An 18,979-nucleotide genomic window follows, 5' to 3' on the forward strand; every position below is an offset into this window, starting at 1 on the left:
ATGACAATGGCTAGAAACTATGCGATTAGTTCTCTTATACTGCTCATGTTATTAGCTAATATAAACTAGTATTAAAATTACAAAAATTTAGATTCCTGGTACATGTATATATATAACTTCCACAAACCTCTTTCTTTTTCCCACTGCATTCGCTTTTGTTCCAATTTGCTAAGGGTAGAGGGTCGGCCAGAAGGCATTTCTGGTTGAGAGGAAGATCGTCTGAATGGGGTATTTGCTTTGGATATTACAGGGGGAACAACTGCATCTAATGCACACTGATTAACAGATGAAGAAGGATAAGTTGGTGAAAGTGCTCTGTAAAATAGTAAAAAAGAAAATAGATTTTACTTCTAATAACTTGCTCACATCAGAAGAGACAGTTTTTCAAAAATTTTCATGTTAATGCCTGCTAAATTATATATAGATGAAAAATAGTTTAATGTTTTTTTTAAGTGTTTGTCATTTTTTTAAAAATGACAAATCAGAAATAGCATATGTTTAAACACATTATGTATATGTTAAATATGATGTTTAACATCATGCATTATGTAAACAGCACGTTCATTTAATTTTTCCAGTTATTTAAATTTAAGTAACATTTTTTAAATGCAATATAATTAACTATAGTTACAATTTGTTTGTTAGATTATTTCTAAATTGAAACACATTGTAAGAATCCTGTACATACAGCAAAATGCTTTACAACAACAAAAATATTTTTAAAAGTAGGATTTTTATTGTCATTAAAACATTTTACAACTTTAATTAATCAAGCTGTCAACTTCCTGAAGGTAAAGTACATATGCACTGCTTGAAAAGAAGTCAATGGACACCCCATAGGTAAGGTGCATCATGCCATGTAATGAGTCATGTTTGTAGCCAGTATAAATTGGAGGAATATGATGCTCCCAAGTTAGTGCAACAGGTCCAAATGGGTACAAGAACAGCACCAATGGAGTTTGAAAGAGGCATTGTGATAGGATGCCATGTTGCAAGTCTATTTCAACAAATTAAATTGACAAATTGGGCCATCTCAAGTCAACAATCAGTGGTACCATAGTGAGATGGAAGTGCAGTGAGACAACTGCAAGTACTACCCACAGTGGACAACCCACCACACTCGCTGAACATGACTGTGGGGGTGCTACGAAGGATAATACGTAAAAACTGCCATTCGTAGGCTGACACAATGAACATGGAGTTCCAAGCATTGACTGGAACACTAATGTGTACAAAAATATTCAGAACCAAGGCTCATAACATGGGTTTCCATGGCAGGACTGCAATATGTAAGCCCAACATTACCTGAACCAGCATGCAGTGTAATCTTCAGTGGTGCAAAGAGTGTGTACAGTGGGATGTGGAAGCTTGAATAGCTGCTATGGAGTGATGAATCATGCTACACCCTCTACTGAGAAGATAGATGGGAGTAGCAGATGCCCAGTGAATCTCTTACCAGAGTGTATAACACCAACTATGAAATTTGGAGGTGGCAGTGTGATGGTATGGTCCTGTGTTTCCTGGTTTTGGCCTTGGACCTGTTTTGTGGCACCACGAACATCGAACTCCGAGAGGAGTCTTAACATTCTGGAAAATAAAATGCTTCCTACTTTGTGGTGTTTCTACAGAACTGACTATTGTTTCTTTCTGCTTGTAGAAAGTATGCCTTATAGGATTTCTGCAGTCATCGCAGTGAAAGGAGGTCCAGCATCTTATTAAGATAAATGCCATGGCTATTTGTTCCTCAAACTATGGTGTCCGTTGCCATAAGCAATATATATAAATACAAAGACTACTAAATATATCTAAATGAAACTAGATCATTAATAGAACAAACAATTATGGCAAAAATAAGGCATAAGCAGCAGACATTGATTTTATCTGTTCTGTTAGAGACTCAGAGGGGAGTTTGCATAAATGACCTCATGTGAATGAATAATTATGGTTTCTTAGATATGTGGAGATGAGAAGTTCTTTTCTAAATAGGACAATGTGGCTATATCCCATTCCATGATGTGGTATGTACTTGGAAGGGACATGCAGTTAGGCCTGATTTTTTTCTTTCCTTTTATGAGCCACATTGTTAAGATGTTCTTTTTATCTGACTCAAATTTCTACTTGTCTGACAAATCTAGGTAAGGCTATAATGTTGACTATTCATAACTGTATTTTTTAAAAGAAATATACAATGTAGATTAACCAATATTAACTAAAATAAAGTTAACTAATACAGCAGCAAAGTCGAATTACCATCACCAGGGAACACAATATAATATGATATGTGCACGCAGGCACTGAGTAATGAAGCTGAAGCATGTAACTGAGGTAAGCTTAAAGTCCTAAATGGTGTCTCCTAGTGGGCTAAATTGGGTGTCCTTGGCTGTTGGGCTGAAGCATGGAGGATGAGAGCTTCCCAAATTTTACTCAGGTCATACGTGTATTTATCAGAAATACCTAAATACTGATCAGTAAGAAAACAGAGGACTTCAACTCAATCTTAGCAAGACAAAGATTATGGGTATTATTTCTGGAAAAATTTCCATGTTACTCTTCTAAATAAATATTAATTTTTATGGCTATTTTTGTTTACGAGCATCCCTTTTTTTATAATGTCATTGGCTTTTTCCTCAATTTTTAAGGCATTACTAATATTTTAAAGACAGATACATGAAAAATATATGGTAAGAATAATTTTGGACATACCTCTGTAGGATGTTCCTGGCTGTCTTCTTTTCTTATTCAACAGCATCCAGCATATGGCAACATATGCCAGATAAAAGGGGAAGGGGGTGGGAATGTGGAGATGGAGAATTGCAGGTGAGGAAAGAGGTATGCGAATTTTAAAACCCTGGTTTTAAGGTTGGGCTGAGAATTCTTTGGGAAGAAAGCAAAAAAATAGAAAATTTTTGGGAGAAAGGAGGATAGAATATGATGGAATGAGATTAGGGATGGGAGTAATGGGGTGTAAGCTATTTCGAGGATGACGTCCTCACTTCACTGGAAGCAACATCACTATACACCAACGTAGACATCCCCAGAATGTTAGACATCGTGCACACATTACTCACAGAAGACCACACTTTAGGATCATGAATAAAATTAACACCCAGCGATATCGTAAACCTTATAAAACTAATAATCTCAGCAAACTTCTTTAAATTTAACAATAACATCTATATCCAAATTTGCAGACTCTCTATGGGCCAAAATATCAATAGACAACTAGCTGAATTATTTCTATCACATATAGAATCACACCTACTCAGCCTCCCCCTCCCAGCATCACCTTTTATGGCTGATACGTGGATGATATTCTATGCAATGGAGAACCAACATGCATCACCGCTTTACAAGCATCTTTTAATGACTTCAGCAATAGAGTAAAATTCACTACAGAAACAGAACATGAAAAATCCATAAATTTCCTAAACATGACATTACTTAGAACAAAAAAACAAAATAACTAAAAATATTCCACAAACTCACACATATCAAAACCTCCACTTTAACTCATACCATCCTTATTCTATCAAAATATCAGTCATCCTAGCACAATTTCTAAATGCATACGTTTACAACTACACAAAACTATCTCAACATACAAATAAAGAAATCAACACAGATTTTTAAAAACTGAAATTACTCAACACGGCTAATAAATTATGCCAACAAAACAGCAAAAACCTGCCAAACAATCCAACAACCAAAACAAGCTTCCCAACACAAAAAAAATCGTCAAACTGCCATACATCCAGAACAAAGCTTACAAATACATTTTTAAACACACCGAATATAAGTTGGTGTTCAAACCAAAAATTGGCAACACTTCCAAAAGCTACAAAATCTCACATACAAAGAGACTAGAACACCACAATGTAGTTTACAAATTTCCCTGCCAACAAGACTGATGTCACCTACACAGGTTCCACGATCAGATCTTCATGGGCAAGAATACAAGAACACTTCCATGACTGCAACATACCAATTCCAGAACATTTAAACAATAAGAAACGAAATAACCAAAAGAAAAACAGATACAGCAGTCCATGCTCTTGAACTTAAGCATGCCCCACAAATCGACAAATGATTATTATGGCTTTGTCGATTTGTGGGGCATACAGGAAAACAAAACAATGCTTAGAATATCGGAAAGGATAGCCATAAAATGTGACAAAAACTCAATAAACGTTCACCACCCCCTATATAATCTCTGAGCGTTGGAAGCTCCAAAACATAAAAATTAGATCACGACTCCAACCAATAGAAAACAACACCAAGCTGACATGGCATAGCCTCCACTTTTCCCACAAGCACCAAAGGTGATGCACTGTCAAAACGGCTCTCCCACCCCCTAATCTCATTCCATCCTATTCTATCTGCCTTTCCTTTTATATTTTTTACCTTCTTCCCAAAGAATTCTCAGCCCACCTTTAAAACCTGGGTTTTGAAATTCAGACACCTCTTGCCTCACCCGCAATTCTCCCCGTCGCTCCATCTCCACATTTCCCCCCACACACCTCCTCCTTCCAGTCATACTTCAAAAGTAGTACAAATGTATATCGCCATAAGCCGGATGCCACTGAATGAGAAGGCAACCAGGAACATCCTACAAAAGTATGTCCAAAATTATTCTTCCCATATATTCTTCATGTATTTGTCTTTAAAACATTAATAATGCCCTAAAAAATTTCTGTACTTTCTGTACTAAGTACCAGAAGAAAATAAATGCTACCAGAAGTTTTTCATTTATTTCTAATAATAATTTGGAATTGTCAGGATACTTTACTCATGGAAAAACTCTGGAAGTTTCTCTATCACACCACTAGCTCTCTCCTCATGGAAGCAGTGGTATGGACAGATAGGGTGTGGCTGACAAGACAGACAAACACCAGAGAGTAGTATATGGTGGAGTGGAAGTTAGGAGAATGAGGGTGACTAGTAGAATTTAGGAGTGCCACAGTGTTTCATACTAGGATCACTACTGTAATTTGTATAGTAATGATATAGGGAAAGATTTAAGGGAAGAAGATATTTAGTTGATAAAAGTGACGTACTGTAGATATGCTGCAGGAGGATTTAAATAAACTGGTGTGAGCAAAGATAATGGTGTCAATTTAATGTTGCAAAACATAAGGTTATACACTTCAGGCTGAAAAGATTACATGCTACTGGATTGCACGAAATTGATGAGACTAGGGATCTGGGAGTGATGGGAATACAGAGTTAACACTAAGAGGGAATATTGCAAAAGTTAGTAAAATAGGTCAAAGGATTACTTGGATGTTAAATATTATACTGAAAAGTAAAAATAGGTACATTATTATCCCTCTTTATAAGGCTATGATTAGACCACATCTTGACTACTGTGCACAGATTTGGTCACCTCGGTTTCTTGAGGATCAGCAGTTGGTAGAGAGGATTCAGAGACAAGTGACCAAGATGGTGACAAGTCTGCAAAATGCTCCCTATGAGAACAGATTGAAATCATATTGGTTGCATAGTTTAGGTAATAGGCAGACGAGAGAAACTTCAGAAAAGTCACTAAAGTAATTCTATAAGTGTGACATAAAAGAGATTTTTCAATATACATGAAGTGTAGTGGGACTGCAAGGGATTACCCCTGGAAGTTGTGTAAGAGTGTGCTTACTAGGTTCTTTTATTGGACAGTGGTGAATGAGTGAAATGGATTGCCAGATGTAGTTATGAGCATCCTAATGGTGAATAAGTTTAAGTAAAGTTATGATGTGTGTGTATAAAGGTTAGTGTAGGTCTCCACAGTGAGACCTCATAGAGATAACCATATAATAATAATAATAATGTTTTCTGCATTTAGCTAACCCTTGGTCTATTAGGACAGCATTTCTCAACTTTTCCTACAATGGAACACTTCACAAATGCTGAAATTTTAACAGAACACCTTGGTTAGTGTCAAGTATCATCGGTCTCATATTTAATGTAAAGCTAAGCACACACTATCGGTGCAGTATGCTGCATCGCATTGCAAAAATGTGACAGCACACACTACAGGCGTACTGGACTGCATTGACCCTGCTTGTGACCACACGTTTCCTAGAATAGATACCTCCGTACTTCACTCATGCTCAGAGGTGTTGACAACCGCAGGCAGCCAAGTCAAGGCCATTGTGCCGTAATAGCACAATCCACATGCAAAGTGAGGAGCACCTGATTTTCAAACATGTTTGAACTTGTCGCAGCATTTAAAACCATTCCAGGTTCATATTAATTTTTCACTAAACACTTATTCACTTTCCGCAGAACATAGTTTGGGAAATGCTGTACTAGAGAACATAAAAAAACATAGTGAAGAGAGAACAAAAATACAAAAAGTTCTTACTTTTTTACTGTTTGGTGCAAAATATATGGAAATAGTCTTAAATAACTGGTTGTGGAATCAATGAATTTATGTAAGACTTTAATAAAAGGAATTGGCTATTATGGCTGTAAGATATGTTAATTAAAATTTAAGTATATCTAATTTGGCATTGTTAAATATGTCATAATTGTTGTGTCTGTGTATAAATAGATCATCATCATCAACTTCTTGATATGTACCCTGTGTTCAGGTTACTATGACAGCATTACATGATTAAGTTTACATTATTATTAATCTCTTATCAACAATTTTCCTCCAAATCAATCTGTTACTTGTCATTTCAATATTGTCATATCCAACATTTTGTGTTTCTAAGGCATTTCTGAGCAAATCAGTAAACCTAGACCTTGGTCTTCCTCTGGGTCTCTTTCCTGCCATCTTTGGCATCAAACACTTGTTTTGCTAACCTGCTGACATATTCTTGAATGTGTCAGCAAGTTAGCAAAACAGCTAACACATTCTTGAATATTAATAACATCAAATTCCTTTCTAATATCTTTATTTTTAAGATGATTCTGCAATTGAGCTATCGGTTCACTCCCCTAATTTTTCTCAGAACAGTCTATGGTCTCTAGTCTTTGATCAAGTGCTTAATTTCTAACCCAACTCTCAGATCCATAAAACTGGTTTAAACACCATCTTATATACTGCTAGTTTGGTGTTTTGGCTAATTTCTCTCTTATTCCATATAAATTTATTCAGCTGGCTACACACCATACCAACTTTGCTTATTGCATTGTATATTTCCAAATTAAATTTGCCATCTTCACTAAAAACTGTGCCTAAATAGCAGAAATATTTTACTTGTTATATAGGATCTCCACTGAGAATGCAGATGAAGTTTTCTATGCTCCTGCCTATTTTCATAGTTTTGATCTTTTATTGTTGACTTTCATGCCAAATTTGTTACAGCTGTTATTCAATTTAATTAGTGAATCCTAGAGACTTGCACTAGATGTGTTTAAGAATACATCAACTGCATAAAGCAAAGATTCACATCTCCAATATTAATATCAGGCTTGATATCACTTTCTTTTATAATGTGATCCATATAAATGATGAATAAGAATGGAGATAATGTGCATCCTTGTCTTACCCCTGATTTTACATCAAACCACCTTCTGTATTTCCTTTAATTATAACTGCTGAATGACAACTTGAATACAGACTATATATTGCTCTATATAATGTTCCATTTGTCCATACATACATAATTGTAATGTTTTGAAAAGCTTTTCTCTGGGCATCTTGCCATATGCCTTTTCCAGATCTACAAAACTCAAGTACAGATCCTTTTCATATTCCCAAGATTTCTCAACTATGAGAAACCATTGGAATATGACAATGTCTTAAAGTGAAAATCTGATCTTGATAACTTCTATTTAGCATGAACCCAGGTTGTTCTTCTGCACGTTTCTCTTCCACAATCTTTCTCAACTTCTGTTCAGGTATGCTTGCATAAATCTTACCTGGAACACTAAGAGAAATTCCTCTATAACCTCCTATTCACTTTATTCGATTTTTTATACATGGTAGTGTGACAGCGCTATTCCAATCACTGGGAATTTGACCTTCTGACCAGGTCCTCTGAATTATGCAGTGCTTTTATTTAGCCACTGCAAAACATTTATACCTCCATACTTAAGCATTTCTTGTTGAATATCATCTACTCCAGTAGCTGCCCATATTCTAAGTTTTTGACAGATTTCTACCTAAGTATTGATATGTACTCCTCTCTGCATTCCTCTTGAAGATTTTCTACTTTGGTTCTGTCACAATGATATGCACACGCAGGCACTCACACTAAAATGAGACTGGAGAAAGTCATCTGAAGTAAGTCTTAGAGTCCTAAAAGGAGCCTTCTAGCAGGCTAAATTGGATTGTCTTGGCTGTTAGACTGACAATCTTAAAATGTATGCTTCCCAGTTTTTTTTTTTTTTTTTTGGGGGGGGGGGGGTCTCATGCACTCAAATTTGTTAAGGTTTAGGAAGTTTTTCAGAGCTGAGGTTGATTCAAGGAATAATCTTAATAATTTAGTTTACATTGTCATTTCCTAAAAAATTAGAAGTATGTCTAACCAACATATAAGCTCATCTACAAGAATAGTGAAGAGATGAGGAATGAAATAAGCATCCAGTGTTAGTAAGTTTCAGTAAATGTCCAATGAAATTTCATTCTCTTTGTTTATTTTGAAATCAAGATATCAAAAAACGATAAAAATAGAAAAAAAAAAAAAAACCTTTGGTTTCAGCCCAGCTAGTTTGTCTTTAATGAGTAGACTGCATTTCCATCTCTTATATTGGAAATATCTTCATTAAAATTGCTCATAATTAACAGTTGCCCAGAAGCCCATCAAATCATAGGCAGCCTCCTTAAAATGTATGCTTCGATCTCCAAAAAAAGCAACCACTCCCTTTATCCATTTGGGTGTTCACAGAATTCTTTGTTCTCTTGGTCTTCCTTACATAGGCCAAATTTACAGAAGCTTTGAAATAAAAAGGAATATCTCAGTTGATTATTCTTCCAACACAAATAATGTCATCAATTCAGATAAATATGCCACTGCCCTATCTTGAAGAATAATTCCTTTCATGTCATATCAAAGAATCTACCAGTGTCATTTACTCACATACAATTATTTATAATGGTAAAACACATCATCAAATTCCTGCCATGAACCCTCAAGGGATGTACAGGATATGATAGAACAACATGAAAAATTTACATTTTCCATGTTGTTCTTTACTTTACTAACTTCCTATCTACAATTTTCCTCCAAATCAGTATTTTACTTGTCAAGACTCCAACATTGTCAGATCTTATATTTCTATCGTCTAAGGCACTTTGTAGCGTATCAATCCAACTATATTTGGTTCTTCTCTGGGTCGTTTTCCTGCCAACCTGGCAGAGAACAATTCTTTTGCTAATCTTTCCTCGCCCATTCTGTTTAAGTGACCATACCACCTGAGATTAGCTCTGCTAACCCATTCCTGGATACTGACGATGTCAAGTTCTTTCCTAATATCCTCGTTTTTAATATGATATTGCCATTGATGCCATCTGTTCACCTTTATATAATCTTTCTCAGGACTCGCATATCTGCAGTCTCCAGCCTTTGGTCAAGTGTTTTACTTCTGACCCAGCTCTCAGATCCATAAGTTAAAACTGGTTTGAACACTGTCTTGTATACAGCTAATTTCGTGTTCGGACTAATTTCTGTCTTATTTCATATGAATTTATTCAATTGACTTCTTACCATACCAGCTTTGTTGATTCTGCTGTCTATTTTCATATTTAATTTACCATCTTCACTAAAATCGTACCTAAGTAGCTGAAATGTTTTACTTGTTCCACAGGTTCTCCGTTCACAACGAAGTTGACATTTTCAATGATTTTGTCTATTTTCATTGTCTTTGTCTTTTTATTACTGACCTTCATACCATATCTATTACAACAGCTATTCAATTTAGTCAGGTAACCATGCAGATTTGTAGTAGATTTATTCAGAAGTAAAACATCGTCCACATAAAGCAAAGAGCTGACATTAACATCTCCAATTTTGATATCATGTCACTTTCCTTCATAATGTGATCCATATAGATAATGAATAACAGAGGGGGATAATGTACATCCTTGTCTCACACCAGATTTAACATTAAACCATCTTCCTGTACTTCCTTCAATTCTAACTGCTGACTTACAACTCAAATAAAGTTGTAAGTCAGAAGTTAGAATTGAAGTATTGCTTGATATAATGCCCCACTGACACCATATAACTGTAGCGTATTAAATAGCTTCTCTCTTGGCACCTTGTCATATGCTTTTTCCAGATCGACAAAACTTAAATATGGATCTTTATTATATTCCCATGATTTCTCAACTTTCGTCGTAAAGTGAAGATCTGATCCTGACAGCCTTTATTTGGCCTGACTTCAGCTTGTTCTTCCACAATTCTTCTCAACCGTTTCTCAAGGTATACTTGCATAAATCTTACCAGGAACACTCAGTAGGGAAATACCTCTGTAATTCTCACATTCAGTTTTATTTCCCTTTTTATATATGGGTACTATGACAGCTCTACTCCAATCATCAGGAATTCGTCCCTCTGTCCAGGCCTTCTGAACTATGGAGCGCAGCTATTGTAAGACTTTTAAACCACCATACTTCAGCATTTCTGGTCAAATATCATCTACTCCTGCTGCCTTTCCACATTTCAAGCCTTTGATGGCTTTTTCTACTTCAAGTATGGATATGTATTCCTGACTGTATGCCTGTTGAGTGTTTTTTACCACTGTGCTATCACTGCTTGTTTCATTTAGCAATTTTTTGAAGTAATTACTCCATACTTCAAGGATATCTTTTTCTTCCATTTCCATGTCACCTTTTTATTTATCTCTAACTCCTTTTACAGCACTCTTTCCTCCATTTCTAAGCTTCTTCAACAACTTCCAGAATATTTTGGCACCTTCTTGATATTTATTTTCTCTGTTCTTGCCAAAGTCCTCCCATGACTTTTGTTTAGCTATCTTACATTTGTCTCTGTATTCTCTAAGAGCACAAGCTGACTTATTTGCCTGGAACTTTTGATATGCTTTCCTTTCACTGCCTCTTTAATTTCCTGCATCCACCATGGAGTTCTGATTTTTCTATCCTTGCAGGCAACCTCACCACATGCCTCTCTGGCTGAATCAATCAGGGTTTCTTCAAGGCTTGCCACTGAATCTCCAAGGTTTGGTTTCTGTTCTCAAACTCTTTCATTTTTTCTTCAATAATCTTTGTGTATTTTAGTCTACAGTTTACATCTGAGAGCTGCTCAACTTTTATTTGCTTTAAAAATTTCTCACATGTTGTTCTTTTGAATATGAAATTCAATTTTATCCTGCTCAAGACTAAATAGTTATCACTTCCAATTTCAAATTCTCTGTACACTCTGGTGTCCTGCACCAAGGAGAAAACATCACTATCAACAATAACGTAGTCAATGAGACTTTTCTTATTCCTTGCCTCTTCTCTCAACCATTTGTGCACATTTTATATTGAAACATTGTGTTAGTAATAACTAGTCCATGTCCTTAGCAGAAATCCAACAGGTATTTGCCATTATTATTAGCTTTGCTCTAAATTTTCCAAAAATATTTTTGTATGTATGACAATCATTTCCTACTCTGTTATTTAGATCCTCAACAAGGACCAACTTTTCCTTTTTCATCGTGTCAGTTGCTTTCTCTAAAGCCTCAAAAAATTCCTCCACTTCTACCTTAGTAGAACTTTGTGAGACCATAGGCACAAATAAGTCTCATTGTCCAATTCCCCATTCTGATATTTGCCCACATCACTCTACTTGAGACTGCCTGCCATGCAAGAAGACTAGCCTCGTATTTTGTGTTGAATACTATGGCTACTCCTTCTTTTCCTCGATTGTTATTGCCTGAATATAACAATTTGTATTTATTGCTCAGAAAGATCTCACCAGTTTTTGTCTTTTTTGTTTCAGTCAGCCCTATTATGTCTATCTGGTACTTACCTAATTCCTCAGCTAGTTACTACATTTGTTTGCCATTCAGGCTTCTTATGTTGATAGTACCAATCTTTAATTCTGGTAATTTTGAGTTGGGGTGTGTTTTCAGATTTGTTCCAGTAGCTGACTTTTCACTGTTCGCCCTGGTTCCCTAGCGAAAACAACGGGGTCCTTGTTTAACCGCAGCCGTCATGAAATTTTGTCATGTTGTACCATCATTTTTTATTTTTGGTTTAAGCCAATAAGAATACAATTTGGTTGGCTAAATACCAAATTGTAAGCCCATCCTTGTTCATTCAGGATCAAGGTAGATACCCAACAGAGTGCACTATGAGAAGGCGAGGATTGGACATTAAGTCAGAAGCCCTGGTCAGTTCTCCGCATTCCTTTAAAGGCTATGTAGAGGTCTCCTCTCAGTTATACAGCTTTGATCCTTATCTGAACAACCAACGTCCAAATATCAACTTTATGGCAGAATTAAAAACTGATGGTTTACTTTCCTTTCTGGATGTCAGGTTTTTCTCAGTCCTGAGACAAGCTAAATATTACAACATAAACCAACCCACATTAACAGATATTTCTATGCCAATTGCATCATCATGATAATCAAAATCTATGGATCATATCAATATCAGGAGTCCAAGCCTGCCATTGTCACTAAGGAGATGACGAATTAGTCAAAGAACTCAAATTTCTTGCTGTGAGATTACAAAAGAATGGCTATGATGAAAGACCTGTTACCAAACTTTTATTTCATTTTATTTCAAAAATGTCATGAATCTGATAATAGTGAAATAAAAGGAATATGTCTTCTCTCCACCACACATTAGCTCTATTATTTTTTTATTATTATTATTACTTATGATTATCACTTCACACCTCCAGGGAGTCCAAAGACTCATCGAGGGTGGGTACCTACTCTACAACTCTGTCTCCACCAATCCATCAACCGTAACTACCTTCATCATCTACACCAGTGCCATCTACTGCTGACCACCACCACTACTAGTATTTTAACAGACAATCACAAACATCCATGTCCACGGAGGGATTCGAAATCGCAGCCTTTTGGAAAGTGGATATGCTAACCACTCAGCCAACCAGCCCGGCGATAAAAGATTTTTGCAGACCTACAATACACTGGAGCCTCCACAGCTCAGATTTGATGGTGTGCTTTAGTTGAAAAGAAATATCATCTTGATATGAGGAACCTTTATCAGGCTTTTCAATCAAAGGTGAGTTAACAAATCTTATATGGAGGTGATGGGTTTTTCTCCAAGAAATTTCAGATTTTTCAATGTACAAACTGCCCCCTTCATGAGCACACATATCTACAGACACAGTACTATTTTATTATTATTTGACACCTCCAGGGAGTCCAAAGACTCATCGAGGGAGGGAGGGCACCTACTCTACAACTCTGTCTTCACCACTCAAACCACCAACGCCATCTACTGCCGACCACGACCACTATTTTTTCCAGAGAATTACAAACATCCATGCCCACGGTGGGATTCAAACCTGAAGCCTTTTTGGAGAGCAGATACGCTAACCACTCAGCCAGCCAGGCCAGCGCAAAGAGGCAACAGGAAACCACCATGTTCTATAATAATTCCTAGTAAAGTCTACCCCTCTGCCAACAACTATGTTGAGAAAACACACATAAAAATAGAAAAATAGGGGTTCTATTTTTTTTTAACATTTTTATTAATTTCTTTTAGATGACCAAGAAGGTGGGCTAGCTTTAAGTGAAGCTTTTCCATGAAAGGTGTAAATGTATTTTTATTTTTCTACCTTCACATTTAAATCAATGCTACATACTGTGACTCCACCCCCCATGTAGGGCCAGAAGAAGCTGATGACAATTTATGGTTTTAATGGCACAAGGATAGCAAAGGTCATACTGTGCCATATCAAAGGTTATAGCAATACAAGGTAAGACTATCATAAACATCCATGCCTGCAGCGGGATATGAACCCATGACCTATTGGTTGGAAAGCAGGTATACTAACCACTCGGCCAACCAGGCTGGCTACCATAAGAAGTCAAAATTCCAACAATATTCTGTAGTATCCAACTCCAGACTTGGAGAAAATTGAGAAGTAATTCTTGGTAAGTTCTCCATATTGCAAGTGGCTACAAGCATCCAAAGAAAGTACCGTGAATTCAGCCTAGCGAGTCCAAAGCTTAATAAGTTCATATAACTTTGATGACACCATACACCTCTGAAGGATATAGTTTCAGAGGAATAATGTGCCATTCTTCTTGAAGAAGCCACACCAAGTCTTGGTTTTCAACATAGGAGACAGCCTTCATATGGTTGCCCAGAACTTGTACACAGATAACTAATTCATCTTCTCTATTTCCTGCAAGGTCAGGCTTCCTCAATCCTGATATTAGAGTCCTAATGCTGTTATCCCACCTTTGTTTTTAGACATATTCTCTGCAATTCTCACTACTACATTGTGCTTCTGACATTACTCCGTGCATGCCACAACAACACTGTGCAATATGCGCCAGAGTTTCTATATTCTGGTAAAATATATAATTATAAAAATAAAATATTAACAAAAAAACAGGGACTTATCTTAATTGATGTCTGGAAATCAATTAAAACTTTCAACATCAACTGAGCTTAACTTTTCTAACAATTACCTCCAAATAATCCTAGAAGACTGATGACGAATGTTCCTCATTCTTCAATTGTTAAAACTCAAATAGTTTATCCGAGTCTTTAAATTTTCATAGTTATAATCTTTACTTCATTTCCTACCCTGAAAAAGCCACACATTCGCTGTGGCAAAAGGTGTTCCCCCCCCCCCCATATTTCAATCCAAATAACTATTAAACTCTGTTTCTTTTATCACTATACTTGTAGTCGTAAAATTCCACCATAAACCGTAATACATATTTTATTATTTGTTGTTTCATCATTAAACCAAATATGAAAACAAACTTTTGTCAGAAAGCAATTTGAAAAAGACAAATTCAACACATGAAACTAATAGGAATGCCACAACTGATACGTATTCACACCCAGACTTTAAAATATGTAGTTATTATCATTATCATCATCAAATTCCTGCCATGTACCCTCAAGGGGTGTACAGGATATGATAGTACTACATGAAAAAAATTACATTATTAATTTCTTATCTACAATTTTCCTCCAAATCAGTCTGTTACTTGTCAACACTCCAACATTATCAGATCTTATATTTCTATCGTCTAAAGCACTTTGTAACGTATCAATCCACCTATATCTTGGTCTTCCTCTGGGTCGTTTTGCTGCCAACCTGGCAGAGAACACTTGTTTTGCTAATCTTTCCTCTCCCATTCTGTTTAAGTGACCATACCACCTGAGATTAGCTCTGCTAACGCATTTCTGGATGCTGACAATGTCAAGTTCTTTCCTAATATCCTCGTTTTTAATATGACACTGCCATTGATGCCATCTGTTCACGCCTATAATCTTTCTCAGGACTCTCATATCTGCGGTCTCTAGTCTTTGGTCAAGTGTTTTACTTCTGACCCAGCTCTCAGATCAATAAGTTAAAACTGGTTTGAACACTGTCTTGTATACAGCTCGTTTAGTGTTCCAACTAATTTCTCTCTTATTCCATATGAATTTATTCAATTGACTTCCCACCATACCAGCTTTGCTGATTCTGTTGTCTATTTCTATATTTAATTTACCATCTTCAGTAAAAATCGTGCCTAAATAGCTGAAATGTTTCACTTGTTCCACAGGTTCTCCATTCACAACACAGTTGAAATTTTCAATGATTCTGCCTATTTTCATTGTCTTTGTCTTTTTATTGCTGACCTCATACCATATCTATTACAACATCTATTCAATTTAGTCAGAGAATCTTGCAGACTTGTAGCGGATTTATTTAGAAGTATAACATCATCCGCATAAAGCAAAGAGCTGACATTAACATCTCCAATTTTGATATCATGTTTAATACCACTTTCCTTCACAATGTGATCCATATAGATAATGAATAACAGAGGGGATAATGTACATCCTTGTCTCACACCAGATTTAACATTAAACCATCTTCCTGTACTTCCTTCAATTCTAACTGCTGACTTACAACTCAAATAAAGACTAAGTATTGCTTGATATAATGCCCCATTGACACCATATAACTGCAGCGTATTGAATAGCTTTTCTCTTGGCACCTTGTCATATGCCTTTTCCAGATCAACAAAACTTTAATACAGATCTTTGTTATATTCCCATGCTTTCTCGACTATTTGTCGTAAAGTGAAGATCTGATCCTGACAGCCTCTATTTGGCCTGAATCCAGCTTGTTCTTCACCAAGCTTTTCTTCCACAATAACTATTAAACTCTGTTCCTTTTATCACTATACTCGTAGTCGTAAAATTCCACCATAAACCGTAATACATATTTTATTATTTGTTGTTTCATCATTAAACTAAATATGAAAACAAACTTTTGTCAGAAAGCAATTTCAAAAAGACAAATTCAACACATGAAACTAATAGGAATGCCACAACTGATACGTATTCACACCCAGACTTTAAAATATGTAGTTATTAATAAATTATTCAGCATTAATTAATGTTTTAATATGACTTGCACCCTCAAAAGGTTGAAATCCTATAATACATTGGTACCATAGGTTGAGAATGATTTTTTTTTTTTATTAATTTTTAATTTTTTAGAAAAAGTTTTATTTATTTCATAATCTGGAAACCCCCCACTCTACAAACAAAACATGGAACTATTTCAAATCACTCCATACCTCCACTAAGAGAAACAGTGTTTTCACATTGGAAAATGAAAGTCATCCACCACCTACAGATGATTACAAACATCCAAGTCTATGGTGGGATTCCAATCCTGCATCCTGTTGGCTGGAGAACGGACATATTAACCACCTGGCTAACCAGACTGGCATATTTATAATAAATATTTTTAATTAATAAATTATTTATTATAAAAAAACTTAATTTATACAAAAACTTAAAATTATTTACAAAATGTGTGAATTCTTAAAATTAAATCCTTTAAAATTCTTAAGAATTTTAAAAATATCAAGGATTTTTTTTCCAACTTTTTTTATATTATTATGTACATGCAAAATTATATAAATATTAAAATGTATTGACTTTGAAGCACATTCTGCATAAACTAAATAGTTGCCTGATTAGGATTACTCAAATGAATGTTAAATGAGCTGAAATTGTTTTTCTTACCGAACATTTTCCTGTCCACTGCAGTACTCTGTATGATCACCTCCAGCATCATTACTGCTTTCAGCCTCAGCTGAACCTTGTAAAGGAACATGTTGTTCAGGTGCATCTCCTGCATTGAAAGCTAGAAATATTTTAAAACTATTTATAATGATAAAACATAATTATAAAAATATAATTTTTCATATCTCATATTCATTCATTTTCCTTTTGCATTTAAGTGCTTTGTGCATCATGAGATGGAGAAAAAAAAAAGATTTAAGTAATTTTAAAATGTGAAATTGCAATATCTGAGTGTCTGCAGCATAGTTCATGATTGCTACATTGACATTTCAGTTACGTTATTTGGCTTGAAGGATCTTGGTAAGAATCACTTTTATTTATTTTTTTTTAAATATTGAATCCCATACCAGTACCATGTCTGGAGTGTAGGTGAGGAGTCAGAAGTTGTAGTTTGGAAATACCTCTTGCAATGTGTTTGCAACTGCACAGTAAAAGAGTGCAGGACAACTTCTGCTCTTGTATTAACAGATGCAATAGAACGTGGAAGAATGAAGATTGCCAGTTCAGTGGAACAATGACCAAGAGATGCTAAATGCTAAAAACCGTTATAAGGGCTTTTCAACTGAAGGTGAGTTAGCTGGTCTTATGTAAAACTGGCAAGGTTTTTTCAGCTGGAAACTCAGGTTTTACATTTCTTCAAAGCCAAATTACTTGGCAGTGATATAACCAGATGCCTCTCACTGCCAAGAACAATAAAGGAAGATGAGTAACTGAAACAATATGAAATGAGTGAATTAAGGAATTACTTCAATGCTCTGAACATTATGTTCAATGCAGTGATCCAAATTTCAAAAGAAGGGACTCTTAACCAATTAGATTCAAACTATGAATCTAATTAGTTTTGCATGCTAGGATTTTCATGAATGGGAGGAAATCAATACAATATTTTCACATCAAATGAAATAAAAAAATAGCTAGTGGGAGAATAGATTTCTATGATTAGTTTTATTTTATTCAAAGGTAAACAAAAGCATTTGTATATCGATGAGAGAAAACAAAAATAACAAAATTATAATAGTGATGTAGAGTATAAGTAACCAATAATAAGGATATATAGCATGCAAAAATAGTGTTACTACAACAGCATTTCATAGCACTTTTTTTTTCTACTGTAATAGACCTAATGAGGAAAAATGTTTTTGTTTTTCTCTATTATTACATGGGACACTCAGAATGGCAGTTCTTACCTTATTGACTGACCCACGAACAGGTCTGAAGACTTTTCTCGATTAGCACTCAATATACATTAAGTGCAACTGGACACAACTATATATCAAGTAGAACAAATACATCATCAAATTCATGATATGTACCTCAAAGGGTACAGAGGGTACTATGTTTACATAGTATGTTTAAGTTTACATTATTACTAGCTTTCTATTACAAATTTCCTTCCAAATTAATCTCTTATTTGTCAAAACACTAATGATGTCAAGTCTTACATTACTTTTCTAAAGCATTATTAACTATCAGGTTACCTATTTTCTCTTCCTCTAGGCTATTTCCTTCCATTAAACATATTCTTCTCCCACTCTGTTTCACTAATCATACCACGTTAGATTACCTGTGTTTACTTTCTTGAATGCTAACAACATCGAGTTCCTTTCTAACATCTTCATTTTTTATTATGATTCTGCCACTGATGCCGCAATTTCTAATCTTTGATCAACTGTTTTAAACCCAATCCTTATGTCTATAAGTAAAAATTAGTTTGAATAATCTTGTATACTGCTCATTTACTATTTTGGATAATTTCTCTCTTAATCTATATAAATT

General features: G+C 35.3%; 1 protein-coding gene across 1 annotated transcript in view; it reads right to left on the reverse strand.

Moving 5' to 3' along the window:
* LOC150108383 (uncharacterized) overlaps nucleotides 1-18,979 on the reverse strand; it is a 292,228-nt gene that overhangs the window by 187,309 nt on the left and 85,940 nt on the right. Inside the window, exons 3-4 of the mRNA XM_090390733.1 lie at nucleotides 17,144-17,264; nucleotides 128-315 (exon numbers count right to left, since the gene is read on the reverse strand). Of these exons, the coding sequence (XP_090246859.1) occupies nucleotides 128-315; nucleotides 17,144-17,264 (309 nt within the window). The remainder of the gene's footprint in view (nucleotides 1-127; nucleotides 316-17,143; nucleotides 17,265-18,979) is intronic.

This window comes from Typopeltis vanoorti, chromosome 3 (assembly GCF_054136105.1).
Source record: "Typopeltis vanoorti isolate ZY-2024b chromosome 3, IOZ_Tvanoo_1.0, whole genome shotgun sequence".
Taxonomy (NCBI): Eukaryota; Metazoa; Arthropoda; class Arachnida; order Uropygi; family Thelyphonidae; genus Typopeltis; species Typopeltis vanoorti.